At 38.1% G+C, this 23,898-nt stretch overlaps 1 protein-coding gene across 1 annotated transcript; it reads right to left on the reverse strand.

Annotated features, from left to right (window-relative positions):
- Positions 1-378: 378 nt before the first annotated feature.
- Positions 379-16,177, reverse strand: gatad2a.L (GATA zinc finger domain containing 2A L homeolog; the record flags this gene model as incomplete). Its single annotated transcript, NM_001088511.1, is given in 9 exon segments — positions 379-990; positions 3,888-4,068; positions 4,595-4,884; positions 5,643-5,895; positions 7,221-7,409; positions 8,181-8,297; positions 8,385-8,525; positions 9,506-9,632; positions 15,955-16,177. Coding segments are annotated over 7 exon segments (1,263 nt in total). The 5' UTR covers positions 8,490-8,525; positions 9,506-9,632; positions 15,955-16,177.
- Between the last annotated feature and the right edge of the window lie 7,721 nt (positions 16,178-23,898).

A 23,898-nucleotide genomic window follows, 5' to 3' on the forward strand; every position in this document is an offset into this window, starting at 1 on the left:
GGCTAGTGTGGGGTATAAACTTCATACATATATTCATATATATATATTTATATATATATTTATATCATATCTAGATTTGTCGTGATCAACAAATGCTTTAGTTCCATCTGGACAGATTGCTCCAGAACCAGAAGTGGACCTGATTATTTAACCATGCAGAAAAAAAATCCAGCTACACCCTCAAAGCCACACTAGGAAATGATTTCTTTATAAAAAAAAAAAAAAAAAAAAAAAAAAATGTATATATATATATATATATATATATATATATATATATATATATATATATATATATATATATATATATATATATATATATATATATATATATATATATATATATATCTCTCTCTCTCTCTCTCTCTCTCTCTCTCTGAAGGTGTTTCGGCATGATAAAGCACATTGTTGTTGGTTACTTTTTAATTTGGGAAAATTAACCTGAAGCAGAGAAACTGAAGGAAATGTTTGAGGGTGCAAGAACTGAAAAATTAAAAAAAAAAAAAATATTGAGGATAAAACAAATATATATGACGAGAATAATGTGAGATTTCAAGTTGCTGGACAGTCCAATCAGATCTGGAAGATAAAATATGGTGTTGCAATCTTCCTGTATTCTCCTCCACTGAGAACCCTGTACCCCAGGCACCTCTTCTTAGATGCTGCTATTTAGCCTGCCATCTACAGAAGAATTTGTGGTACACACAGACCAGAGGAGGGGGGTTTGTAGGACAGGAATATCCTTCACCAAAAAGCCACAAGTGAAGGAAAGTGTACAAAACAGTCTGTCGTTTAGGTTTCTCACACAATCTTAAGGTTTACATATTTTGCCTGTGATTTAGGTGACACCCAAGGGCCTTATTCATTATTTCCATGTTGATGATTGGCTGATTGAGCGAGAAGGAATCATATCCAAGAGGTATTCCCGTTGACGGTCCACAGCTGCTGATTTGTGCACGGTGAGGCCTGGGTTTACAAAAGCTAAAGTTCCTCCTGAGGAAAATAAACAAACAAAGGTTTTTATAAGCCCAACCATAAGAAACAGTTACAACAATTAAAGCAGAAAGGCAACACTGAACACATTTTTCTGAACAAGCACATTTGTAGACATATAAAGATCAGAAACTTTGGGCATGCTTTTCGAATAGCTAATAAACCAATATAAAAATCTAATCAATGCCACTGATATACTAGGTGATTAAGCACAAGCACTTTCTAATCAAGATCATGTGTTTCTACAGATTTGAGAATTTTAAAAGTTGAAAAGATACCATACTCTCCACCCCGAAAACAACATACATGTCATAAAATGCACTGGAGGTCATTTATAAACAGTGGACAAATTTGCTCTTAGGCTATAACCCATGGTAACCAATCAGACGATTGGCTTTTTACAGTGAGCTGCAGGTTGAGCATAGAGAGTAATCACTGATTGGTTGCTCTTGTTACTGCCCAGATGCACATTTGCCCAGTGTTTATAAATGAGGCCCACAAAGTTTGCCCGGAGCAGTTACCCATAGGAACGAATAAGATGTTTGCTTTTAAAAAGGTGCTTCCTGCTTATTGGATGCTATGAGTTACTGCATCTCTGGGTCATTTATAAACATTGGCAAATTTGCACCTGGGCAGTAACCCATAGCAACTAATCAGCAATTCACTTTTTCCAGCCAGCTGCAGGTTGAGCGCTGAAAGCAATCATCTGATTGGTTGTCATGGTTTACTGCCTACTTGCAAACTTGCCCAGTGTTTATAAATGACCCCCGTGACTTTTACTACATAAACATGTAAATAATTGCTTTTCACTTAAAAGTGCTTTAAAAATTAAATAGTGGAGGTGATGGACCAAATAGTGTTACACAGACTGCTATAATTCAAGCATAAAGCATGACCGCTACAGTTGATCGAGTCAAAAGTAGTCGCCACAACACTTTAAATCTTTGCGTAGTGCAGGTTCCTCCAATGTCCACTCTCCATTGGTACCACTTATGGCTGCCCCCATGGCTACACAGCAGCTTCTTTATATAACCACAGTTGTGTTTCTGAAGCAAACACACCAGTTGTACCAGTGCTGTGGGCAAAACTACATTATATTCTCATTCCTTGAAAACACTTTCATTTGTTGGTGTTACTGTTCCTTTAACTGGCCTTCAGATTTTTATGCCGCTACAACTGCTCTGCTTCGGGCTAATTGCACATGCTGCCAGTGAAACCATTCTGTATTTTAACAAGTAGGGAAATAAGCCAAACTGCCATTGCTGCCTTCAATTTACTTTAAGGGCAATGGCAGGCAAGGCACTATGCACCCAAGCAGAAGAAATAGGAGCACAACTCGCATATTAAAAAGAGGTGAAACAGGAGCCTGAAAGGAGTTGTATTGTCATGTGCTGGCTGGTACTGAAAGCACAGGAACATGTATAATGACCTGAGATGGTCATTGTTAAAACTAAACATAAATACACTAATCATGGACTGGCTGAAAGCCAATCTGATCAGAGAGTGCCAAGTCACAACCATCTTTGCCACCTGGACAAAATTCCCTATGCATCTTGGTTTACTACTTGGTATACATAACAGTGCAATGTTCAATAAATGGATGTATACACTGAACATACAGATTACATACAAAAATACAACAGATAACGGACAAGAGGTTTCAGGCACAAATCCAAAATTTGCTTAATATTCCTTCACAATTTTCATTTTTTTTTTTTAAGCAGCTGCTTATGTATGTACAGTTAGGTCCATAAATATTTGGACAGACAACTTTTTTTATAAGTTTGGTTCAGTACATACCACAATGAATTTTCAGATGCAGTTGAACTGCAGACTTTCAGCTTTAATTCAGTGGGTTGAACAAAAAGCTTGCATAAAAATGTGGGGAACTAAAGCCTTTTTTTAACACAATCACTTCATTTCAGGGGCTCAAAAGTAATTAATTTAAGGTTTAAATTGTTATTTTTCTTTATTTTCTCTCCTTTCCCCTGCGTTATTTCTTTTTTCCCACCTCCCTTTTGTTGTTTTTCAATTTCTTTTTTCATTATTTCCTTAACTTCCTTTCACCATATGATTTACATGATTCATCACTTCTCAATCGGGAAGAGATGTTCCATAATACACAAGGCCTGTTCACATAATGGGAAATATGTATAGTATAAGCTAATGTGTGAAATAATGGCCTTCTCTAATATGCGCAATGTAAAGGTATGAACGTTATGATATGAAAATGGAAAATCAAACAAAGTTAAAAAAAAAAAAAGTAATTGGACAATTCATGGGCAGGTGGGGGTAATTCCTTTGTTATGTCATTATCAACGAAGCAGATAAAAGCCCTGGAGTTGATTTGAGGGGAGGGTGCTTGTATGTGGAAGACAACATGTGGCCAAATGAGCTCTCCATGCAGGTGAAACAAGCTATCCTTAAGCTGCAAAAACAGAAAAAAAAACTCATCCGAGAAATTGCTACAACAACATTAGGAGTGGCAAAATCTACAGTTTGGTACATGAGAAAGAAAGAAAGCAGTGGTGAAAAATCACAGAAATTAGGACACACACAGCCTGACAGCCCTTTAGTTCATATCTGTCACAGTGCTCTTAATGGTGCGCAACTTGGAGGTGTTCCAGTGGGTGCCCATGAGAATTTTTAATTTAATAGACTTTTTAGTAAAACCTGTTTGCAGTTGGTACTTTCCTGTTCACGACTCAAAAGTATGTTTAAGTAATTAAATATCTTACAGAAACCACTAGTTTCAGGGCTCGCAGAAAGTGGAGAAGAACCTTTATAAATTTGTGGCGGAAAACAAATCTTATTGTTAATATAATAAATTCGATTTATAGCAGATATTGTAAGAGTGCATATTTGAATCTTCCAAAGCAGTCTGCAAAGACACTCACCTGCATTAATAGGGCTTTTCTTCCAGTTTCCTGTCATGTTACTCTTGTTCAGAGAAATATCTCCTGCTTTTCCTGCCCGGTTAGCAAGAGTGGCTGCATTAGACAGCTTGGTCGTAGGGGGAAAGGTGTGCAAGATGCCTCGTGTGGTCCCTGATAGTCCACGTGATATTGGGGTAGAACTCTAATAGAACAAGATGATACAAGATAAAAATGTTTAAAAAAAAGTGAACAAAAAGCATCAAAGTGAACAAAACTGTACATAAGCAGAAGGAAACAACTTACTTCAAGTCAACAGTAATGAAACGGTTTGATATAAAAGCTACCTATTTACATGAATTACGTTTTAGTATACTTTTACTGAAGCTATCAGATATTGAATTTTGTGCTAAATGCTGGCTCACAAAAGTACATTCAAATGCATACCAGAGGGGCTGCTGTAAGATGCCATAGAAAGTGACGACTAAGTGGGCTGGTGGGAGCTTTTTTGGCCTCTGTGTACTAGGAATGCCAGGCCTATTTTTAATCCCAGTCCAGTCCTGCTTTTGACCATCCTGCGGGTCCATCTGGACATGCATGTCAAGTTGGGAGGCAATTTTCACCAATTAACCTGCAGATGACTGAACAGGTCTGAAAATTGCATATGCCACCATGTTGCAAGTGATTGGTGCTCTGGCAAATAAAGAAGTGACGTTTTATAGTTTATATACCTGTTTCAAAGAGTGGTGTTGCACAGAATGCGCTGCCTTAGTCTGTGCAGGAGAAGAGCTCTGTTGTAATATCCTCTGTTCAATCTCCTGCTCCTGCTGCAGGGCCTTAACAAAGGCAGCCTTCAGTCGGGTTGTGTGCTCAGCTTTAAGAACTTTCTTTTGGTTAGAGGACATGCAAACGTCACACATGATGGTACCATTCTTTTCTTGTCTCCAGCGGCTAGTGAAGTCAGTCTTGCACTTGGCACATATATAAGGTTCGTGGGATGAGGATGCTGGAGAAATTTTACCTAAGGATTATTATATAAAAAAAAGTCAAAATCCAGTAGTATAGGGTATGCATCCTCCAATGTTCATTTTTCAATACTATTAAACACTCCTACTTGCAGTCAATGCATTCTACTTCAGACAGCTGTTCTTGCCTCTCTCACATGTATCTTCTTCTTAAATTTGTTTAGATGGAGCAACAAACATCAATCGTGAATGAGCCATCAGAAGTAAAAAGGTGTAGTCAAGGCATGTCTAACTGGAAACTCTCTTACTCTTACTTTGTGGCCCCTAAATACCTATGCCTTTAATCAAATACCGTCTTCAGCTGTTTTAACATGTTTCAGTATTAACTGTTTATACACTTGTTATAGCAATTATTATCAATTCTGACAATGCTTAGGAGGGAGGGGGGGGAAGGATAAAAAACATAGCCTGATAAAAATAGGGTTTATAGATATCATATATTACACAAGAGCAGTTTATATTTTAAACTGTGCTTAGTGATGCCATCAGTTATAACTGGAGTGATGTAATTTCTGTCACATGACAAACTTTGGTATTTTAATAAAGTTCCCCCTCAAAAATTAGGATATTAGAAGTCCATGACCTGTATAAAAGCACTCGGCCTTGTGCTTCTATATGGTCAAGCAACTCCTTGGTGACTATTTACAATAGGGTGCACTTTAGTCACTATATTATTTTATAATACAACATATTTGGCCAGAAGCATTTCAGAGTCAAGAGCTGCACACTTTTTACGACTACTTATCCTACTCACCTTGAGATTCTAGCAGATTTTGTACAACCTCCTCTAATCCCACTAGGTAGATGAACTCGTTGTTAGCTGCACTTGGCAGAAAGTTGAGCTCTGGGGAAGATGGCTTTGGGGGAGGAATTTCTAACAAAGTCTTCTCCAACTGTTTGCGGAGGGCCAGCTTGGCCGCTGCTTGTCGGCTGGCAGGAGAGTCATTAGAGTTGGCACTTGAGAGGCTAGAGGCAGTGCCTGTTGATCCTTTTAATGATGGAGATGCCTACAGACACAAAGTTGAATAAGAAAATCAGTTTTTTTTGTGTGTAATGATATCTTCTTTAAAGGAGAAGGAAAGGTACCGAAGCAGTTTATTGTTAATAGATTAGCCACAATAGTGCAAGCTATAACACTTGTTATTCTGCGGAATGCTTTACCATACCTGAGTAAACGGCTCTAGACACGCTCTCTGTTTGTTTAGGATAGCAGCTGCCATATTCAGTTGGTGTGACATCACTTCCTACCTGAGTTTCCCTGCTCAGTCATAGCTCTGGGCTCAGATTACAGCAGAGAGGGGAGGAGGGAGGGGGAGAGGCGCAAACTGAGCATGCTCAAGCCCTGCCCTGGAAGTCTGATACAGAAGTCCATGTGTACACAATAGAAGGAAAGAAATCCTGTGTTTCTCAGAGCAGCATTACTTTGAGGGTTTACTGGTGTATTTATATAGACCTTTCTGATAAAGCTTACTTAATTTTAGCCTTTCCTTCTCCTTTAAATTCCAAAGCAGAGGCAGTTGTATGTATTATGTATACTTTAATGGCATTCAACTTAAATACTAACAGGCTGGCTCGGACTGGCATTCTGTGGGTTCTTACAAATGCCAGAGGGGCTGCTGTAAGACAGTCACTATTTAGTAGGCTGGGGGCTGTTTGGGCCTCTATGTACTTGAAATGTCAGGGCCCAAGTCCAGATCCGACTAACAGAGGAATAATCAAAGAAGGGCAACAGTAGCATCCAACTGTATGATGTCTATGTGATCGGAGCCTTGGAGATGTATAGTCTTTATAACTCTACACACACAGGAATTTACGGTTGTGGGCTGGTCACTATGTTGTTAATAGAACATTATCTATAGGTTAAACTAAAAGCAGTTTCCAAAAAAAAAAAAAAAAAGGTCAGGACCTCTAAAAGAGCAAAAGATATGGAAGAAAGATTCAATGTAAAAGCATGATAGGGGGAAGATATCTGGGTTGAAGGTTGATTTATTATTCTACACAGTTCTTGATGTCAAACCTAAAGATCAGTTAGGAGATTTGGTGTAAAATTTAGCGTTGTACAAATTACTGCCTTAGACTATAGACTCTACTTTCATATAACCTTCACTTAATAATTACGAGGCAATGAGGCCCCTTCCAAAAGATTTTCAACAACTGATATCAAACCAATAGGCCTTTAGTTTTCAGGCTCAGAATGGAATTCCTTCCAGAGAGCTTCAAATACTTGCGACACAAAAATGTGGAAATTTTAAACATTTTACTCAATAAATGTGAAGGGTTCACAAACCTTCAAGCGTACACGCAAACAACAATCACCATGTACTGCACCCACCTGTGGGATGTTGACTAAGAGATTTGTGTTGCCAACATTTGCCACACGGATTAAGCCTTGCTGGATGATTCTCTGACCCTGCATCTGAACGCTGGGTACAGATGCCCTTGGTGCCATAAGCAGTGGAGGGGGCCCTGTACTTGGATGCTGTCTGATGTTATGAATCTGTTGAGGAGAGACAGAGATGGGCTGACAATAGGAGGGAGGGTACAAGGAAGGGTAGGAGAAAATGATGAAATGAAAAACAGTGAAAAAAGTAACAGAACGAATACAGCAAAGCACAGATGAAGGGTTAATGTAACAGTGGAGTTTGTACCTCAACCAACTTCCATGTCATATGCCTAACTTAAGGGATAGAAACAAGTTGAAAAAGACATTCTACAGATAAGAGTTCTACAAGTTAAACTTTTCTAGTTCTTCTCAGAGAGGAGCCAAGATAGAGGTAGTTAGCAAGTGAAACTAAGCAAGTAAACTTTTATCCAACAAATACCAACATTTTGCTGTAGTATAGGAATTTAAGCACATTAGTTAGATCAAAATGATCTTTAAGACATGTAGGGGTGGTAGATAACATGTTACAAATACCGTATACATTACTTTTAAATTGCTCTATGTATATCTTGATAAAGCAGTTGAAGAGGTATAAAATATCACATTTTCATTTCAACAAATGAAATATCAATAAAAATAAAAGCCAGGGTTTACCAAGATCGCCTAAGTGCAGAGTTACTACAAAGTGGATGTTTGCCATTTACCTTAAAATACAGATTTTACTGAACTATGATTTCTAAGGAAAATATTCAGTATTGTGGCATAATTGCAGAATTTCTGAAAAACAAACTAAACCACAGCAAGCAGCACCAGATGATGCAATTCTTCTCTGCAATGCACTGTGGTACACTTCTTGCTAAGAGGTTGCAGCCCAAAAAACAAACTATAAACAACAAAAGCACTGCTTACCTGGGCTCCTCGTACTAGAGGAGGCATCACTATCTGTGAAGACTGCTTGGATGGTGCCTGCTGTCCACCTCGTACCAAAGGAGGAGGAATAACCGTGCCAGAAATACGGGACGTCACCTAGAATTACAGGCAATGTGTGAAGGCATGGGTAAGAGATACTAAATTTAGAATGTAAAACAAATTGTTGCACGTTGCAATACGTACCTTCTGTGGGGCAGTCTCCTTTTGGATCTGGCTTTGTCGAAGCTTCTTTAAGAGCACCAACTTAGCTTCTTCTAACCGTAACTCTTCTTTAAGTTGCTTTATCATGCGCTCCCGCTCTTCTGGACTACTCTTCCGCATGAGCTGAAGAAAGGAACAAGAATACTGAGAAAAGGAAGGGGGGGGGCTACAACTCAAAGCAGAGGATTGCTTTCATAAAGATGACGATTATGGGGCTAGAGAACTGAAAAAACTGAAACCTTTCAATTTCAGAATGTTTACAAGTATAACTCACCTTTTCCACAAAGTTCAGAGAAATGCAACAGAAACAGACACTGAAGGAAAAAATGGGTATACTTTTTACAGAGAAACTATTGTTTATGTTCAAAACTAGGCGAATATTCACAATATGAGTTGTGACCATGAATTGCACCTTAATGCAATAAACTGATCCAGTCAGCATAAAATAGGCAAGCAGGAGGTCTGGAAATACTTCCGTAGATGCTAAGGGATATCCCTAATAAGGTGTTAAAACAGCAAACAAGTAAATGCCTTCTGCTGATTGGCTGCAACAAATTAAAAGACTTTTTGCATCTCTGGACTTCAAGCCAAAAGTCTAATGTCTCATGGTTACTCAGACAGAAACCACCCTTTGCATCTGTGCTTACAGGTGCATGATGTGTGCAGCCATTTCTAAAACCTAAGTTGACAGGCTACTAATATGTTACAACTGCTATTAAAGTCTGTTTCTGCTAAGGGGGGAACATTCACTGGCAGTGAAGCTTAATAGGACTTTTTTTTTTATAAGGTTTTGATAGTTTTGCTGCACAGCAATGCACACATTTTACCAACTTAAATTACAAATGTCTCTTCTACAGAACAGTTTAAAAGGCACAATGTTATGGGCAACAAAATGTCCCATATACCAATACCCTTATTGAAGTTAGCAGCGGATACTAGCTGGGTAGAAATGTTTGATAGTAATCAAAGGGAACAATTTTTTAAATAGCAATTAAACCTATGTTACAAATAGCAGCTTCTAATCTCTATGGGACATACATTTAAGAATTAGATAAAAGCGGGAAATAAATATCAGTAGCTTGTATGCATAAACATCTCCTTACCAAGAATGTCTCAGAGCTGGGCTCTTTCAAAACCTTTGTTAATCCATTCATCCGTGGGCTGGACGGCTCATTATCAGACAATACAATAACATCCGGGGAAGGAACCCTCTTTTCGCTCTTCAAATCACTGGCAGAACAAAAAAAATACATTGTTGCATCTTCGCATAAACTTTGATGGTTAAATAGAACACACCAACTTATTTAGCACATTTAAATGTGTCCTCAAAACAGAAACTGCATAAACTAAAACAAAAAAAAAAAAACCAAAAAGTGGCTCCTGAAAAAATAATTTGCTGCCCTTAAAAGAACACGAACACCAAAAAAGAAAAGAGTTTAAAGAAATTAAAATATAATGCATGTTTTCCCTGCACTGGTAAAACTGTTGTGTTTGCTTCAGAAAGATTACTATAGTTTATATAAATAAGCTGCAGTGTAGACATAGCAGAAAATTTAAAACAAGTACAGGTTACTTATACCCCAATACTCCTAATATAGGAGTAAGTGCCCGACAGGCACGAAACGCGTTAAGCCTCCATTTGTAATATCCTAATAAATATACTTGTAATTTTACTGCTATTGTATTGTAATTTATTTCTTGGAGGGAAACTCACAATTTGTGGTTGTTTCATGTATATGCACCTTTGGACTGAACTAAGTATATCCTGTTCTATGATTTTTGTTTGTTCTACTGGACTCATATTGCGGTAGTGTTAAAGATTGGCTTTCAGCACTATTTTTGCTCAATACCAGTTTTACTAGTGCAGGGAAATAGTACATTATATTTGAATAACTTTAATGCACTTTAATTTTTTGGTGTACTTTGAAAGTAGCTAAAATTATGTTTGTTTACACCTTTGTGCTTTACTACTTCTGGTGCAATTTACCCTAGCAACCAGGCAGTGGTTTGAATGAAAAGCTGGTAAATGTTTAGGAGAGTGACTAAATAAGAGGATAAGTTATCAGGGATATTAAACAGTTGTAACTGTTGAACTACAGAGCAATTCAATGGTGGGTATCCACCACTATATAACCTTATACATACCATCCCCCATACAACTTTCAAAGTTATCCTACTTTAAAGGGGACCCGTCACCCAAAACAATTATTCAAAATCCTATTTTATTAGATTAGTCAAGGAAAATGAACTTTAATTACACTATATAAATTATTTGAATCTTGTTTCCTTCAGTCTGGGATTTCAAAATGATAGAAAGCAGGCAGGAGCCATTTTGTGGACACTGTTATTAAGACAAGTCTTGCATCATCTCAGAATCTTGTTTGTGCACCAGAATGGGGGACCCGATGTCCACCCTCATGTCCTGACCACACAATTATATGGTAAAGAGAACGGGGGAATGTGGGGAGAGCAGGGACATGTAGGAAGTGCTGAATGGAAAGTGAAAGTAATTGTCTGCCCCGCCTCTATGCCACGGGCATAGAGGAGGGGCAGACAATATTTGATTGACAGCTGAGATTTTTAAATGAGCTCACAACAGCTATGAATGCTTAAATAAAAAATAGAAATTGGATTTCATGTTTAATTTGAAAAGGACTTTTATTATACAGATTTTTGTGTCTGGGTGACAGGTCCACTTTAACTGGATCCATTTTTGACTTTTTTATTTTTTAACCCCCAAAGCTTGTGCGATTTTTTCTTCTGCAACTAATCTCCCCGTATGCCACTAGCCTTAAGGTATGAAGATCCAAATTACGGAAAGATCCCTTATCCAGAAAACCCCTAGTCCAAAAATAGGTCCCATACCTATAGTACAATGTATATTATAATTAAAAATTTTGGCTGTAAAAACTCTGATAATGAACATAGAGAAATAGCTTATCTTTAAAGGGGCTGTTCACCTTGTAGTTGACTTAGTATGATGTAGGTATTCTGAGACAATTTGTAATAGGTTTTATTTTTTATTTGCGGGTTTGATTTATTATAGCTTTTTATTCAGCAGCTCTCCAGTTTGGTTGCTAAGGTTCAAATTACCCTAGCAACCTTGCACTTATTTGAATAATAGAATGGAATATAAATAGGAGAGGACCTAAACTGAAAGATGAGTAATAAAGAGTAGCAACAACAATACTTTTGTAGCCTTACAGAGCAGTTTATTTAAGATGGGGAAAGTGACCCCCATTTGAAAGCAGTAAAGATTCAGAAGAAAAGGGGCAAATAATTAAAAAAGAAAAAAAAAAGAAAAATAAAGACCAATTGAAAAGCTGCTTAAAATTGGCCATCCTATAGCATACTAAGTTAACTTAAGAGTGAAACATCTCTGAATCTTATCCAGAAAGCTCAGTCTCCTATAGACTCCATTTTACTCAAAATATAAAAAAATATTTCCTCTCTCTCTATAATAATAAAACAGTACCTTGTACTTGATTCTAACTAAAATATAATTAATCCTTATTGAAGACAAAGAAATCCTATTTTTTTTAGTAGACCAGGTATGGTGAGCCAATTCTGCATAACAGGTGCCATAGCTGTATAGTTTATAAGAATATCCTAAATCTGCTTTGCAAAACAGCATAATAGGTGAAATACATAATGCACCTTGCTTTTGTAATCCACATACAAGAAGATATTGAAATATTGAATGTTCTTTTTTAAAATCAACATACAAGTTTTTAATTTGAATTTCACCAACTTAGTATCGCCAGTAGATGGCGCACAATATCCATTCAAGATGGTAATATTCAGAAAAGGGTTTTCAGGCTAACAAAAAGGGCAATTTCAACATTCAACATTAAAAGAACATTCTGAGTTACAACTAAAGGGAAAGTGTAAAAAAAAAAAAAAAAAAGCAAAAAAAAAATGCATGGTAGTTCTGTGCAGGCATACAAATTCTAATGCTCAGCTTCAACTTAAACATGCACTATATCCCATTGTGCAGCATTAGTTTAATGAATAGGGCACGTGTTTTTCGCTTTTTGACTTTTGTTTAAATGGCAAAAATAATTTAAATATTTTTTGGGGTTATTTCTTTAGCTAAATGGTAAATAATTTGATCACCAGTGCACAGATACACTCACTGCACCGATACACACAGTCACAACAGAGGACAAAAGTATACTGGTTTTAATTCTATACCTCAAAAGAACAAAACTTAGAGTAGCTTCAGTCATGTTTTCAATGTTTCGCTCAAGAAATACGATCAATTTTTCAGGATTAACACAATAGGCAAAAATAATGCCCCTTATTTTCACTCAATTATTGCTATTAGTACACACATTTTTTTTAAAAAAAAAGGCAAACTAATCTTCTGTGGCCCCTATTCTCCTAAGCAGTGTGTATTATGGACCTTTTTTAGATAAACCAAACGGAATGAGCTAATTTCCTTTGATTAGAAAACGACCCAGACTCTGTTATTTCAGTTTCCCAGTTATCAAAAAGTCTGGAATCGATGGTGATAAATATTCATCTGAATACTGCTACTGGATCCTCCTTTTCTATTTTTGGATTAAGACATTCTTAGCTCTAATAAAGCAGGGCACTCCTTTCTTCCTTGCATCAGTCAATATGTATACACTTGTTTATTATACTGCGCTGCAGAATATGGCATGGCTTTATAAATATGTGTTACTAGCAGACATTCTTTGAATTGTGAGCGATTCTGATCACTGGTACAGAAGTAGCAAAGATTCCAGACCCATTTCCACTACAGAAAAGAATTGAGCAGTTTAACATCCACAACCGTCAACTGAAAATGTGCTTTTCCAGGCAACATTTATAAACTCTTGTGCTTTCTATCTCCACCACTTGGAATTCATCTGCAATAATACTTTGCATTTTAATCAGGTAATATATGGCAATTGTTCTTCCAAGCAGTAATTTTTAAAACTTCTTTCAGGAATATACCCTTGTTTACTGGTGTAAGTACCCCAAGTCAGTCAAACTCTCATACTGCGTTGCTTTACAGAGAGTATACATCAGGAAAAGCTTTGCAGAGATCTATTCTGCATGGAATTGCAACACCTGTCAGTGACAACTTAAACCTTCCACCTATAAAAGGCAGTTGCAATGTTGGACTATACTGTTGTCACCTCTGATTATGAACATTCAGCAAAATCATACTAACAGCATAGAAGGAGGCAATTTATTGACATGCTGGTTGACCACTGGTTGGTCGGTTTCAGGCTGAAATTTGTCCAACCACTGCAGGTTAGGGATGGGTGTAGGTCAGGCTGGGGAAGTACACACCTCATCTACTCCCAAAGACCCCTTGTCCTGGAACCAGAGTCAAGCACACTAATAGTGTACAAGGAAAGAAGATGCAGGTGAGGGTACTACAACGGCAACATTTTGCAGGTTAGTGTCAGGTGTGGGTTTTTCCAGACTCGCAATATCACTACACAATTGTAATCCACTTCTACACTTTACAAAGAAATGATGAAGACACAAAAACAGCATTATTCGCAAAAGGCAGAACGCTTAATATTCCTTTGTGGAAGCACTAAGCAGTGTCCAAAATATAGTGATCAAGCAATAGTATATACCCTTCAAACACAGATGCTGCTGAGGAATTTATGAACTAATGTATGACAAGAAAAAAATGTAAATTAACATAAGAAAAAAATAGAAAGCAACTAAAAATCTAATTACAGTACTATTTCTAGCATACTATCTGAAAACTGAACTGAAAAAAGTGTACTGTTTGGAAAGACAACTCCTTAAAAGATGCTGCTGGAAAAAAGCTAACATGTTATGGATAAGAAACTCCAAATACACTGGACTAAGACTTTCAGTGAGAAGAGTCAATGGTCACAGAAAAGAGAATATGTTGTAGATTTTAGAATCAGTAAGAAACACCAGAAAGATAGTCAGTGGATAGAACACTGAATGATCAAGATTAATTTATTTAGTACATAGCATAGTGTTAGTTGACAAAGGCCTGACAACAGCAGTCAAGCCCAGACTAAATCAGACAAATTTGGTGGGATTGTGAACTGGAATGCAAAGGCAGCAAAGGAAGGAAAAACATGGCCAAGTAAGTAAATTAAGTAGACAAACAAAATGATCACTTCAAATAACCTTTAGTTTCCCTGCCAACAAAGGTGCATCATCTTAACAACTATGCATCACATGGAGTTCAACAAATAAGAGGCTACATTCTCTGTGATGGAAGATGTAAATTTTACTAGAAAAAAAACATGGCCTGAAGTAGATCATAAACATGTGCATGCTACAGGCCATCACTGCTGTCAAGTCAACAAGTTTCAAGAGGCCAAAATCAACATAGATACTGGGCCTAACATCACAGACAAAAAGGAAAGCCATAAGAATCAACTGAAGAGGAATTAAAGCAAACTGCTAAGTAAAGTATGCCAAGAAGTCTGAAAACACTCAATATGACAGATTGGCAGATATTAAAAAAAAAAAAAAATCAAAAGTAAGGAGACATGACAATTTGAAAAGAAACTGTACAACTTTCTGCATACAGCGTGCCAGTAAAATAATGTTCAAGATCATTCAATACAAGCTAGAGCCCTACACTGAAAGAATTGCCAGCTGAATTTAGGAAAGTCACAGGGACAAGGGGTATTATTGTTGATAAAAATTGAATAATCTAAATAACAAAAAAACAAGGAACGCAAGAAAGAAAATCATGTGGTTCATGGACAACTTAAAAGCCTTTGTTTGTGCCACACGTGCAAAATAATGGTATGTTTTCTGGACATCTCATGCTGATGTAAGGAAACTCTACTCTGGACAAAAAAAAGCTACAGTTCAGACATAAAATGGAGAAAAAGACTGGTTTTAGATTGAACAAGTTTGCATATTATTCCCACACAAATTTAACATGCACTGTAAACCTAAGAAACTAGTAAGACAGGAGGAAGATAATCAGGGATTCAAGAAAGTATGAAACAACCTTTCCTTCAGTGTAAGCTATCACTTTCTGTATGTATTAGAATTGTAATGTAATTAGTACATATGCTGTATACAACCTGTTAGGTTTTCTGTAACTCTTTATGGCTAAACTGTGAAAAAAGAAAACTGAAAATAGATGCTTTTGAACTTGGGACTATCATGGAAAGCAAGGAAAACAAATATATTCTTGGTTAAATCAACCCTGACTTTCTATTCGAAGCAAAAGTGACCAGACTCAAAGCAGTCTTATTTTTTTACTTGCTATGAGAACACTTTACAGGAGGGAGAGAAAAGCATTATGATCAGAAGAGCTGAAGGGAAAGAAGGAAGTACATGATCAACAAAACAATGTATGGATTCAATCGTAATGATCATGAACATGTTGTTGAGAAGTCTGAAGATACACATTCCTATTGTATCCCTAGTGCTTGGAGGCCAAACTTTACTTGGCAGCCCTTAAAAACAGACCCATTTAATTTTGATCATGACTACCACAGATCCAGTCATTAGGCTTTTAATTGCCAGCAATTCAGTGCTCACAGTTTTAAATATATTTAGGACTTTAGAGTGTAATCACCTTTTCGATGTGCTCATATCCATTGGCTCATCTCCAGCTGGCAACTCCAGTTTAATGGTAGCTTTTACTTCTGCACTCTTCAGCAACTCTGGTATTTTCCCGGACTCTGTCTTTAATAAAAGATCTTCATCTTCTTTAATATCCAACATTCCCTTTTCCAGCTTAATCTTTTTACCGTCTACGTCGTTTGGTATCATGTCTCGATCTAGGGCCCGCTTCTGACTCCTGGTTCGACAAGCTTCGTCCGTCATTGTGCCAATCTAGTAGAGACACAGGAATACAGAGGGTTCAGATGTGTTGCAGACAATGCAATGTGTGTGTGTTATTTATTAGAATAATGTCTATCAAGTCTGGTGCTCCTGTTCACTAAAAAGCACTTCAGTGCTTCACCTCCGCCGATGATCCAGTGAACATTTTAACTTTTCTGAATGGCCTGCCTATGCAAGAGTAAAATCCAAACTTCTGCTTTTATGTTTAGATTATTACTCTACTGTGAATGCAGGCTATCCAGGACTGCAAAGAGCCTTGTGGGAACATTGGCAAATATGTCTGTGTGTTGCTCAAGGCCAGGGTAGTAGCCCAGGCTGTTGCACTTTGCAGTCAACAGGAGTGCCAGCCTGGGGTAAAAGATTTACTGTTGGTCCCCCAGAAAATTGGACAATTAAAGACTTGCTTAACCTGAAAGAAACTTTGTCACTGTCTTAGTTTCTGTCTGCAAAGCTCCACACATATATTCAAAATAGAGAGGTTGGTCATAGCACAATAATGATTTGAGAAGAATATATAAACCATGCAGCTATCTGCATTGTATGCTAACCCTATGAGTTTACCTACAAACTGGGAAAATAAGAATACACCCATCTAAACAAAGAAGGTTAATGCCAAAATAAAAATTTAAGTAAATATGGTTCTGTATTACAGGACACTAATTAAATTCTGGAACAATTTCTGTAATATTCAATAAACCAAATCCTGGTGTTGATATTACTTGAGGGCTTAAAATATACCTTAGCAGTTTCTCATGTTTTAAACTAACCAAACTAAAAAAAAATTGAACTTAAAGGGGGGAGACCCAAGATTCTACTGACGTTGCAAATATCCATGTGACCCAACTGTTTTCCCAGGATGCTGTTGGGGACACAAAAGCACTTTCCGAAAAACTGGTCTAAACTGGTTCTACACAACAGGCTGCAAATGGGCATTAACCCTTTGCAGCGACTGACACTCCACTGTTCCTCCCATAACCCCTCCTTTCAGTGAAGGCCTGCTGCTTCTGGCATTCCTGTAGAGACAGAGAGCACTAGATTATTTTGTAGAACAGTGCTCTCTACTGGTGACTAATGCCATACCAACGCCATGAATATTCAAGAAAAGATGACAATATAGTGCAAAATTTAAAGCAATGAAACCAAGAAAACAAGCCAAAACCAGTGCAGTTCAATCACTGCCGTTGAATGGTGAAATAAAAGTGTGTTTATTGCAATCTACAACAATGGGGCCTTATGAAAACTTCCTACTTTGTGACCCATTAACACATTTAGTCTCTTGTTTTAACACAGAACTGCTCTCTACATTCAGCTCTGCGGAGGAGTAATACAAGTATGGTACAGATTATCCAGAATGCTTGGGACCTGGGGTTTTACGGAAAAACAGTATTTCTGTAACTTAGCTCTCCATACCTTTAGTCTACTAAAAAAATCATTTAAACATTCAGGCCAATGCCACAAGGGGGCTGAAATCAGCCTGATGAAATACTAAGTGTGAAAATCAGGTCCTACCCAGGCATTCGCCTCCTCTCCTGCCTGTACCCAGAACCATTGTCCATTCAGATGCAGACGCACATGGTGGATCTCAGCACAAAAATGCAAACTTGTGTTTTTGTGCCAAATTCAGCGGCTTGTCCTTGCAGCCAAGAGGACACAATGGTTCTGGGCAGAGCTGTGGAGTCGCAAGCAATGTTGGGTATCTGGAGTCGGAGTCACGAAAACTGTACAAACTCCCGACTCCTAATAACTTTAAGCACAAGCACTGAAAATAATCAAATCAGATTTAAGAGCTACTGTGAAGGAGGATATGCAAGAAGCAATTCTGTTTATAAGAACAATACTTTAGTTGATTTTGGATTGTATTTATTATACAGCTATATGCCAGGTTCAATTAATATACAAAGTGTTTTAGGTTTTTCCAACTGTGTTTGGATTGGTTTAGAATTACCAAAGAACGTGGTTTATATTTTTGAGATTTGGCAGTGATAAAATGCCTTGTATGTTGTGTACTCAATTATACATTAGTATATTAAAGGAGCAGTCTCACCAAAGAATGGGTTTGTTTCAGAAAGACTACTATAGTTTAGTTATATAAATAAACTGCTGTGTAGCCATTGGGGCAGCCATTCAAGCTGGATAAAAGGAGAAGACACAGGTTACATAGTACATAACCAATAAGCCATGTCCAATACAATGGTGTTTGATCTGTTATGTGCTATGTAACCTGTGCCTTTTATCCAGTTTAAATGGCTGCCCCCATAGCTAAACAGCAGCTTGTTTATAAAAAACTATAGTAGTCTTTCTAAAGCAAACACACACCTTTTATAAGTGCTACAAGAGAAACAGTAAACTGTATTTTAATTACACGTTCAGTTTTTGCCGTCACTGTTAAAACAGAGGATTCCTAAGTACCATAAACGGAGGAGTTAGAGTCTAAGGATTTTTGTACCGACTGGTTCTGGGAGCAGGCAGGAGATGAGGCTAATGCCCATGTAGGGGCCGATTTTCAGCCTGCGCATTTCGGTTCCCCGTGTGGCAGTAGCCTAAATAAACCCAATAGAACTGTTTTTGCCACCAATATTAATTATATTTATTATATCTTAGTTGGGATCAAGTACAAAGAACTGTTATTCGTACAGAGAAAAAAAGAAATCATTTAAAAAATTGAGTATGGGAGACATTCCTGTAATTTGGAGCTTTCTGGATAATGGGTATCCAGATAACAGATCCCATACCTGTTTATGAAAACCACTCCACAATCCACAGAACACTATCCCATAGACTCTATCATGCCATTTACAAAGCAAATACCGTGAAGGCAGATCACAATAAGGGTACTAAGCACACAGGGCACCGAATGACCGGATTCTTAGAGTAGTGTTGGCAAAATCCTCCACCCACAGCTTTTGGAAACGACAAGACCCAGAAGCAAGTTTGTACCCTACAAAATAAATACATTGATAAATAAATAAATAAATAGCTGCACTCTGGCCGATGCTATGCCTGCAAGCGGAGCTACAGATAGAAGGGGATCCATGGCTCTGGGCCGGTGAACAAAACAGATGGACCACAGTAGACCAAATGTTCTGTGTGCCCTCAGCATTAAGCTGGCCATAAACGCAACGATCCGATCGTACGAATCGCGGATTTGTACGATTTTCGGACCATGTGCAGAGAGTCCCGACATTTTTCGTCCGGTGCGTCGTTTGGTCGGACAGGTTAGAACATTTCTGTCGCCTGCCGATAATATCTCTGCATGTATTGCCGATCATACGATGTTCAGTCACTAGCTTTGTCAAACATAACTATCGTACGATTGCAGTCAGAGGTTGAACATCGGCTGATCTGTTCTTTTACTACTTTATTTGATCGGAATGGTAAGACTTTGATCTGAATGGTTAGCGGAGGGTCGGGAGATGGGAAAGTCTGATCGTACGTTTATTCGTCCAATCGGATCTTTGCGTCAATGGCCAGCTTTAGAGCTCACTCTTTCAAAATAACACTCAGATATGGTCTCTTTACATGCGGGATATGTGTGGAAGTCCGTTACCTTTTAAAATTTGTTTATGTTTGATTAAGTTGCATTAGCTCTAATACATTTGCTACGAGATTCCCCCCGCCCATTAAATGTATTAAATCCACCTAACAATCAGAACCTGACTTCAACTTCATGAAAAAAAAAAAATGAGAGCCAGCTTGAGGAGAGCAAACAGTAAAAAGTAATTTTATTGAGATTGTGTTTATTATTATTATTATACAGGTATTGGATCAGTTATCCAGAAACCCGTTATGCAAAGAGCTCCGAATTACAAAAAGACCGTTTTCCATAGACTCCATTATTATGAAAAAAGCCTTTTTCTCTGAAAAGAAAGAGAAAAGGTAAAGGAAGCTGTCGCTACATAACTAACATGGCGCCTGCCTGAATATATAAACGATGTGAACAAGGACATGGCTTTTAGGAGATTTGAATGACATATGTGCGTTTTTAGCCTAGCGGAGGTCTGGAGGAGTACAACACAAGGAGAAAGGTATTGTTTTGTTCCTTTCCTTCACCTTTAATGTTTACATGATTTTCTTGTAGACTTAAATTATGAAGATCCAAATCAAAGAAAGATCCATTATCCAGAAAGGTCCCGGTCTCGAGCATTCTGGATAACAGGTCCATGCCTGTATTTAGAAAGTTTCTTTTTTCAGTGAGATGAAGCTTTTATTACATTTTCAAGCTTGCAACAGTTCCCCTTACATTAGATTCAGCTAAATGGTCTTAAGGTACCCATGCATGGGCAGAATAGTCTATGTCTATGGAAATGAACACACAAGCTGACAGACATGCCCAGAAAGCCAAGAATTATATTTGAAATTGGGTAAATTGACGTGTCCAGCAAGCTTTAGTATAATCCATTTGCCTATTCCAAATGCAGGACTGTCTATCCAATATACTGTCCCACAGAAATCTTCTAACTTTAAATTGTATCTGATGAATCAGTAAATGGATGCATGAAGGGAGGAAAAAAGCATGCCAACTCCAAAACAATCAAGTTTAATGTTCTCAGCATTTGTTTAGCAAGTACAGATTGTATACAGTGTCTAATCTAGAATCTGCACAAATGTTTGCCATTTATAACTATGGAGAAAACCAGACCACCTATATAAAGGGCTTTTCCAGTCCTACTGTACAACAAACAAGTATTTGTAGAGAAATTTTTGTGGAGGAGAACACAATGAAGAAAAAAAAAAAAAGAAAAGAAAACTGAAACAGGTATTGCTGCAAATTCAAAAGCACATTAGGAAAGATAGGAATCTTCACAGTGAACCAGCAGCGGGAGCAGCGTGAGGAGGAGGGACACAGTTACATAGTAGCTCCTAGGGAATCAACCAGCCTACAGCTGCTTGCCAAAGCAGAAGGGGTTAAGCTCTGCCATTTTGGTGTCATTTACTGATATGTCCGTTAAGGGTGTTGCTGATCAAAATGGCAGTTCCCCTGTTGAGACAAGGAGAAGCTGACAGCTTTGACGGAAAAAAAAAAAAGTTGCTGTGTAACTTACACCTTTTAGGAAAACATTCTAACAGTAATTCTGAACAATACATGAGGAAAAAGGGGAGGAGGCAGGGAGCTCCCGCAACAACAGCAGGATTAAAAAAACTACTGTAACAGTAAAAAACTGACAAATACACAATGAGGGACGTTGCAGAAAAGCCATTATTCTGTCCCCTAATTCCCAGTAGCCCCAGTAACACAAGCAATAAGCTCTGCTACAGGAAAGTCAGTCGAGAACAGTGGTGTTCTGTCAAGTAAGCCTACATCTGCTCTGTTTACAAAGACATTTATTTATTAACCCTTACTATGCAAGTGAGATCTTAAAGTGAGATAAACATGTCAAACAGCAGAATTGCTCTTGAGCATTTCTAAAGAATTTGCAGGGGGGTTCAGTCTGTAGGTCAGTTGGGATAAGAATTTGCAAGAAAGATTTACCCTCCAAGGGGCTCTTGAACCTAGATAGCCCAGCAACCAGTAACCTACATGGTGGAACACCAAGTCCCAGATGTGGTATCTGTTTACTTTTGTTGCAGTTGGATAAGGTTTACCCATGCAACCTCGGGTGAAAGTGGTCTAAGACTTCTGCCTAAGTTTGCAACAACACACACACAATACAAATAACATACATGTGCACAATTCTTAAAACTGGCTCCTTGTCTGTTTCAGGCCGAGTGAAGCGTGGGTATGCAGGGAACTGTAGTCAAACTAGGGATGCACAGAATCCAGGATTCGGTTCGGGATTTGGCCTTTCAGCAAGATTCGGCTGAATCCTTCTGCCTGGCCGAACGGAATTCGAATCCTAATTTGCATATGCAAATTAGGGGTGGGGAGGGAAATCGCATAACTTTTTGTCACAAAACAAGGAAGTAAAAAAAGAGTTTTCCCTTTTCCATCCCTAATTTACAAATGCAAATTCGGATTCAGTATTGGCCGAATCTTTCGAGAAGGATTCGGGGATTCGGCCCTAAATAGTGGATTTGGTGCATCCCTAAGTCAAAAAGGTGGCTGTTGCAGCAGGTTCTTCTGCTCTCTACATCCTACATCAAGAAAGGTTTGGCAGATTCTTCTTTTATCCACAGCTTCCGGGCTACCGAAATACTACAACATTCAGCTCCTACAAAAATCTGGGATTTCTGCAGGTTCTGGATGTTCAGTAGGTATGTTATAATTCCACCACAGCCTGTTACACTTTAGCTGATGGGTGACCACACAAGGGTATTATAATCAGTATAATACAACTTCATATACTGAGAGAAAAGAAAACTTGGGCTTGCTGTGAATTGCTACAAATAACTCAAGGTGTGGGAGGCCAAAGTAGTCAGTCACATGTACAGCTGAAAAGCACCCACCACCCAAAAATAAAATAATTGCAGTCTCAAAAGCAAAACAATATATCCTTGCAGCTGTATCCAGATATATTTAAATGTTTGTGTACTGTCCCTTTAACTGTATGCTGGCTATAAACAGATGGACCAACAGACAATCTCTAACAGCTTGGCTCAGGTTACAGGTCTGGTTCAATGGCCAGCAACAAGTTAGAGGGGGTTGAAAGATGGTTAAGAACTGGAGGCCTAGCCTCAGGGAAGAGGAACAGAATTCACATACCCACCACCAGTTAATGGGGTTTCTAAAGGCAGTGTTGATTTGATACAATTTGCTAAATTAGTGGATACATTTCTCAGCAGTATCTTTAGAATATTAGCAACTATTGTTTTAATTTCAGAATCGACACCTGGATTACGGAGCTGCCAGACTGAAAAACCAGAGACACGAACATTATACTTAAGTTTTGGATAAACGGTAAAAAATATAAGATGGAAAGCTGGTAAACGGAGCTGAAAAAGTGTTTGAAAGGTGAACAACCCCTTTAAGCATGATGGACAATAATGATTCCTGAGCATTCTGACTTACAAGTATAATATATATACACATATATATATATACACATATATATATATATATACACACACACACACACACACACACACACACACACACACACACACACACACACACACACACACACACACAAACTTAAGGACCCTCAATGTATTTCCAAATGCTAACAAACTTCCTCCAGCTTCACCTCCACCAGGCAATGTGGGGCAGGCAGACTATGGCACCTAGCATTGATATTTTTGCACTCAGACATAAATACTTCTCTGCTACTTAGGGTAACATTAGTGTTTGAGGATAAGCATAGCAGGGTAATTCATGTTATCAACTATAAACAATAACTCATTAAAGGAATACACAGGACTGGTCTAAGTTTTCAAAAATGTTTGTCTTATAAATGTATAACTTTTTGTTACTTATCTATTGTAGCCCTTCCCTACTCATCTTTCAGTATCTTGTGCAAAACCACTTAGGCTATGGGCACACATGCTGTTAGTGGCTGTTGTCAGCATGTGTATGTTGCAGGCTGAGAGAAGCAGACCTGCTCAGTGTCCCTGCTCAATTGATTTGAATTTGATCAGCCTGTGTGCTCAAATCAATGGAGCAGAGCAGGCTGACACCAGCCAGAGCAATCAGCCTGTGTGCCCACAGCCTTAAAGGGACTCGGTCATGGGAAACACGTTTCTTTCAAAATTATACCCCCACCCCAATAGTCTAACAATACAACAATGGGAAAGGAACAGC

Source organism: Xenopus laevis, chromosome 1L, assembly GCF_017654675.1.
Source record: "Xenopus laevis strain J_2021 chromosome 1L, Xenopus_laevis_v10.1, whole genome shotgun sequence".
Lineage (NCBI taxonomy): Eukaryota > Metazoa > Chordata > Amphibia > Anura > Pipidae > Xenopus > Xenopus laevis.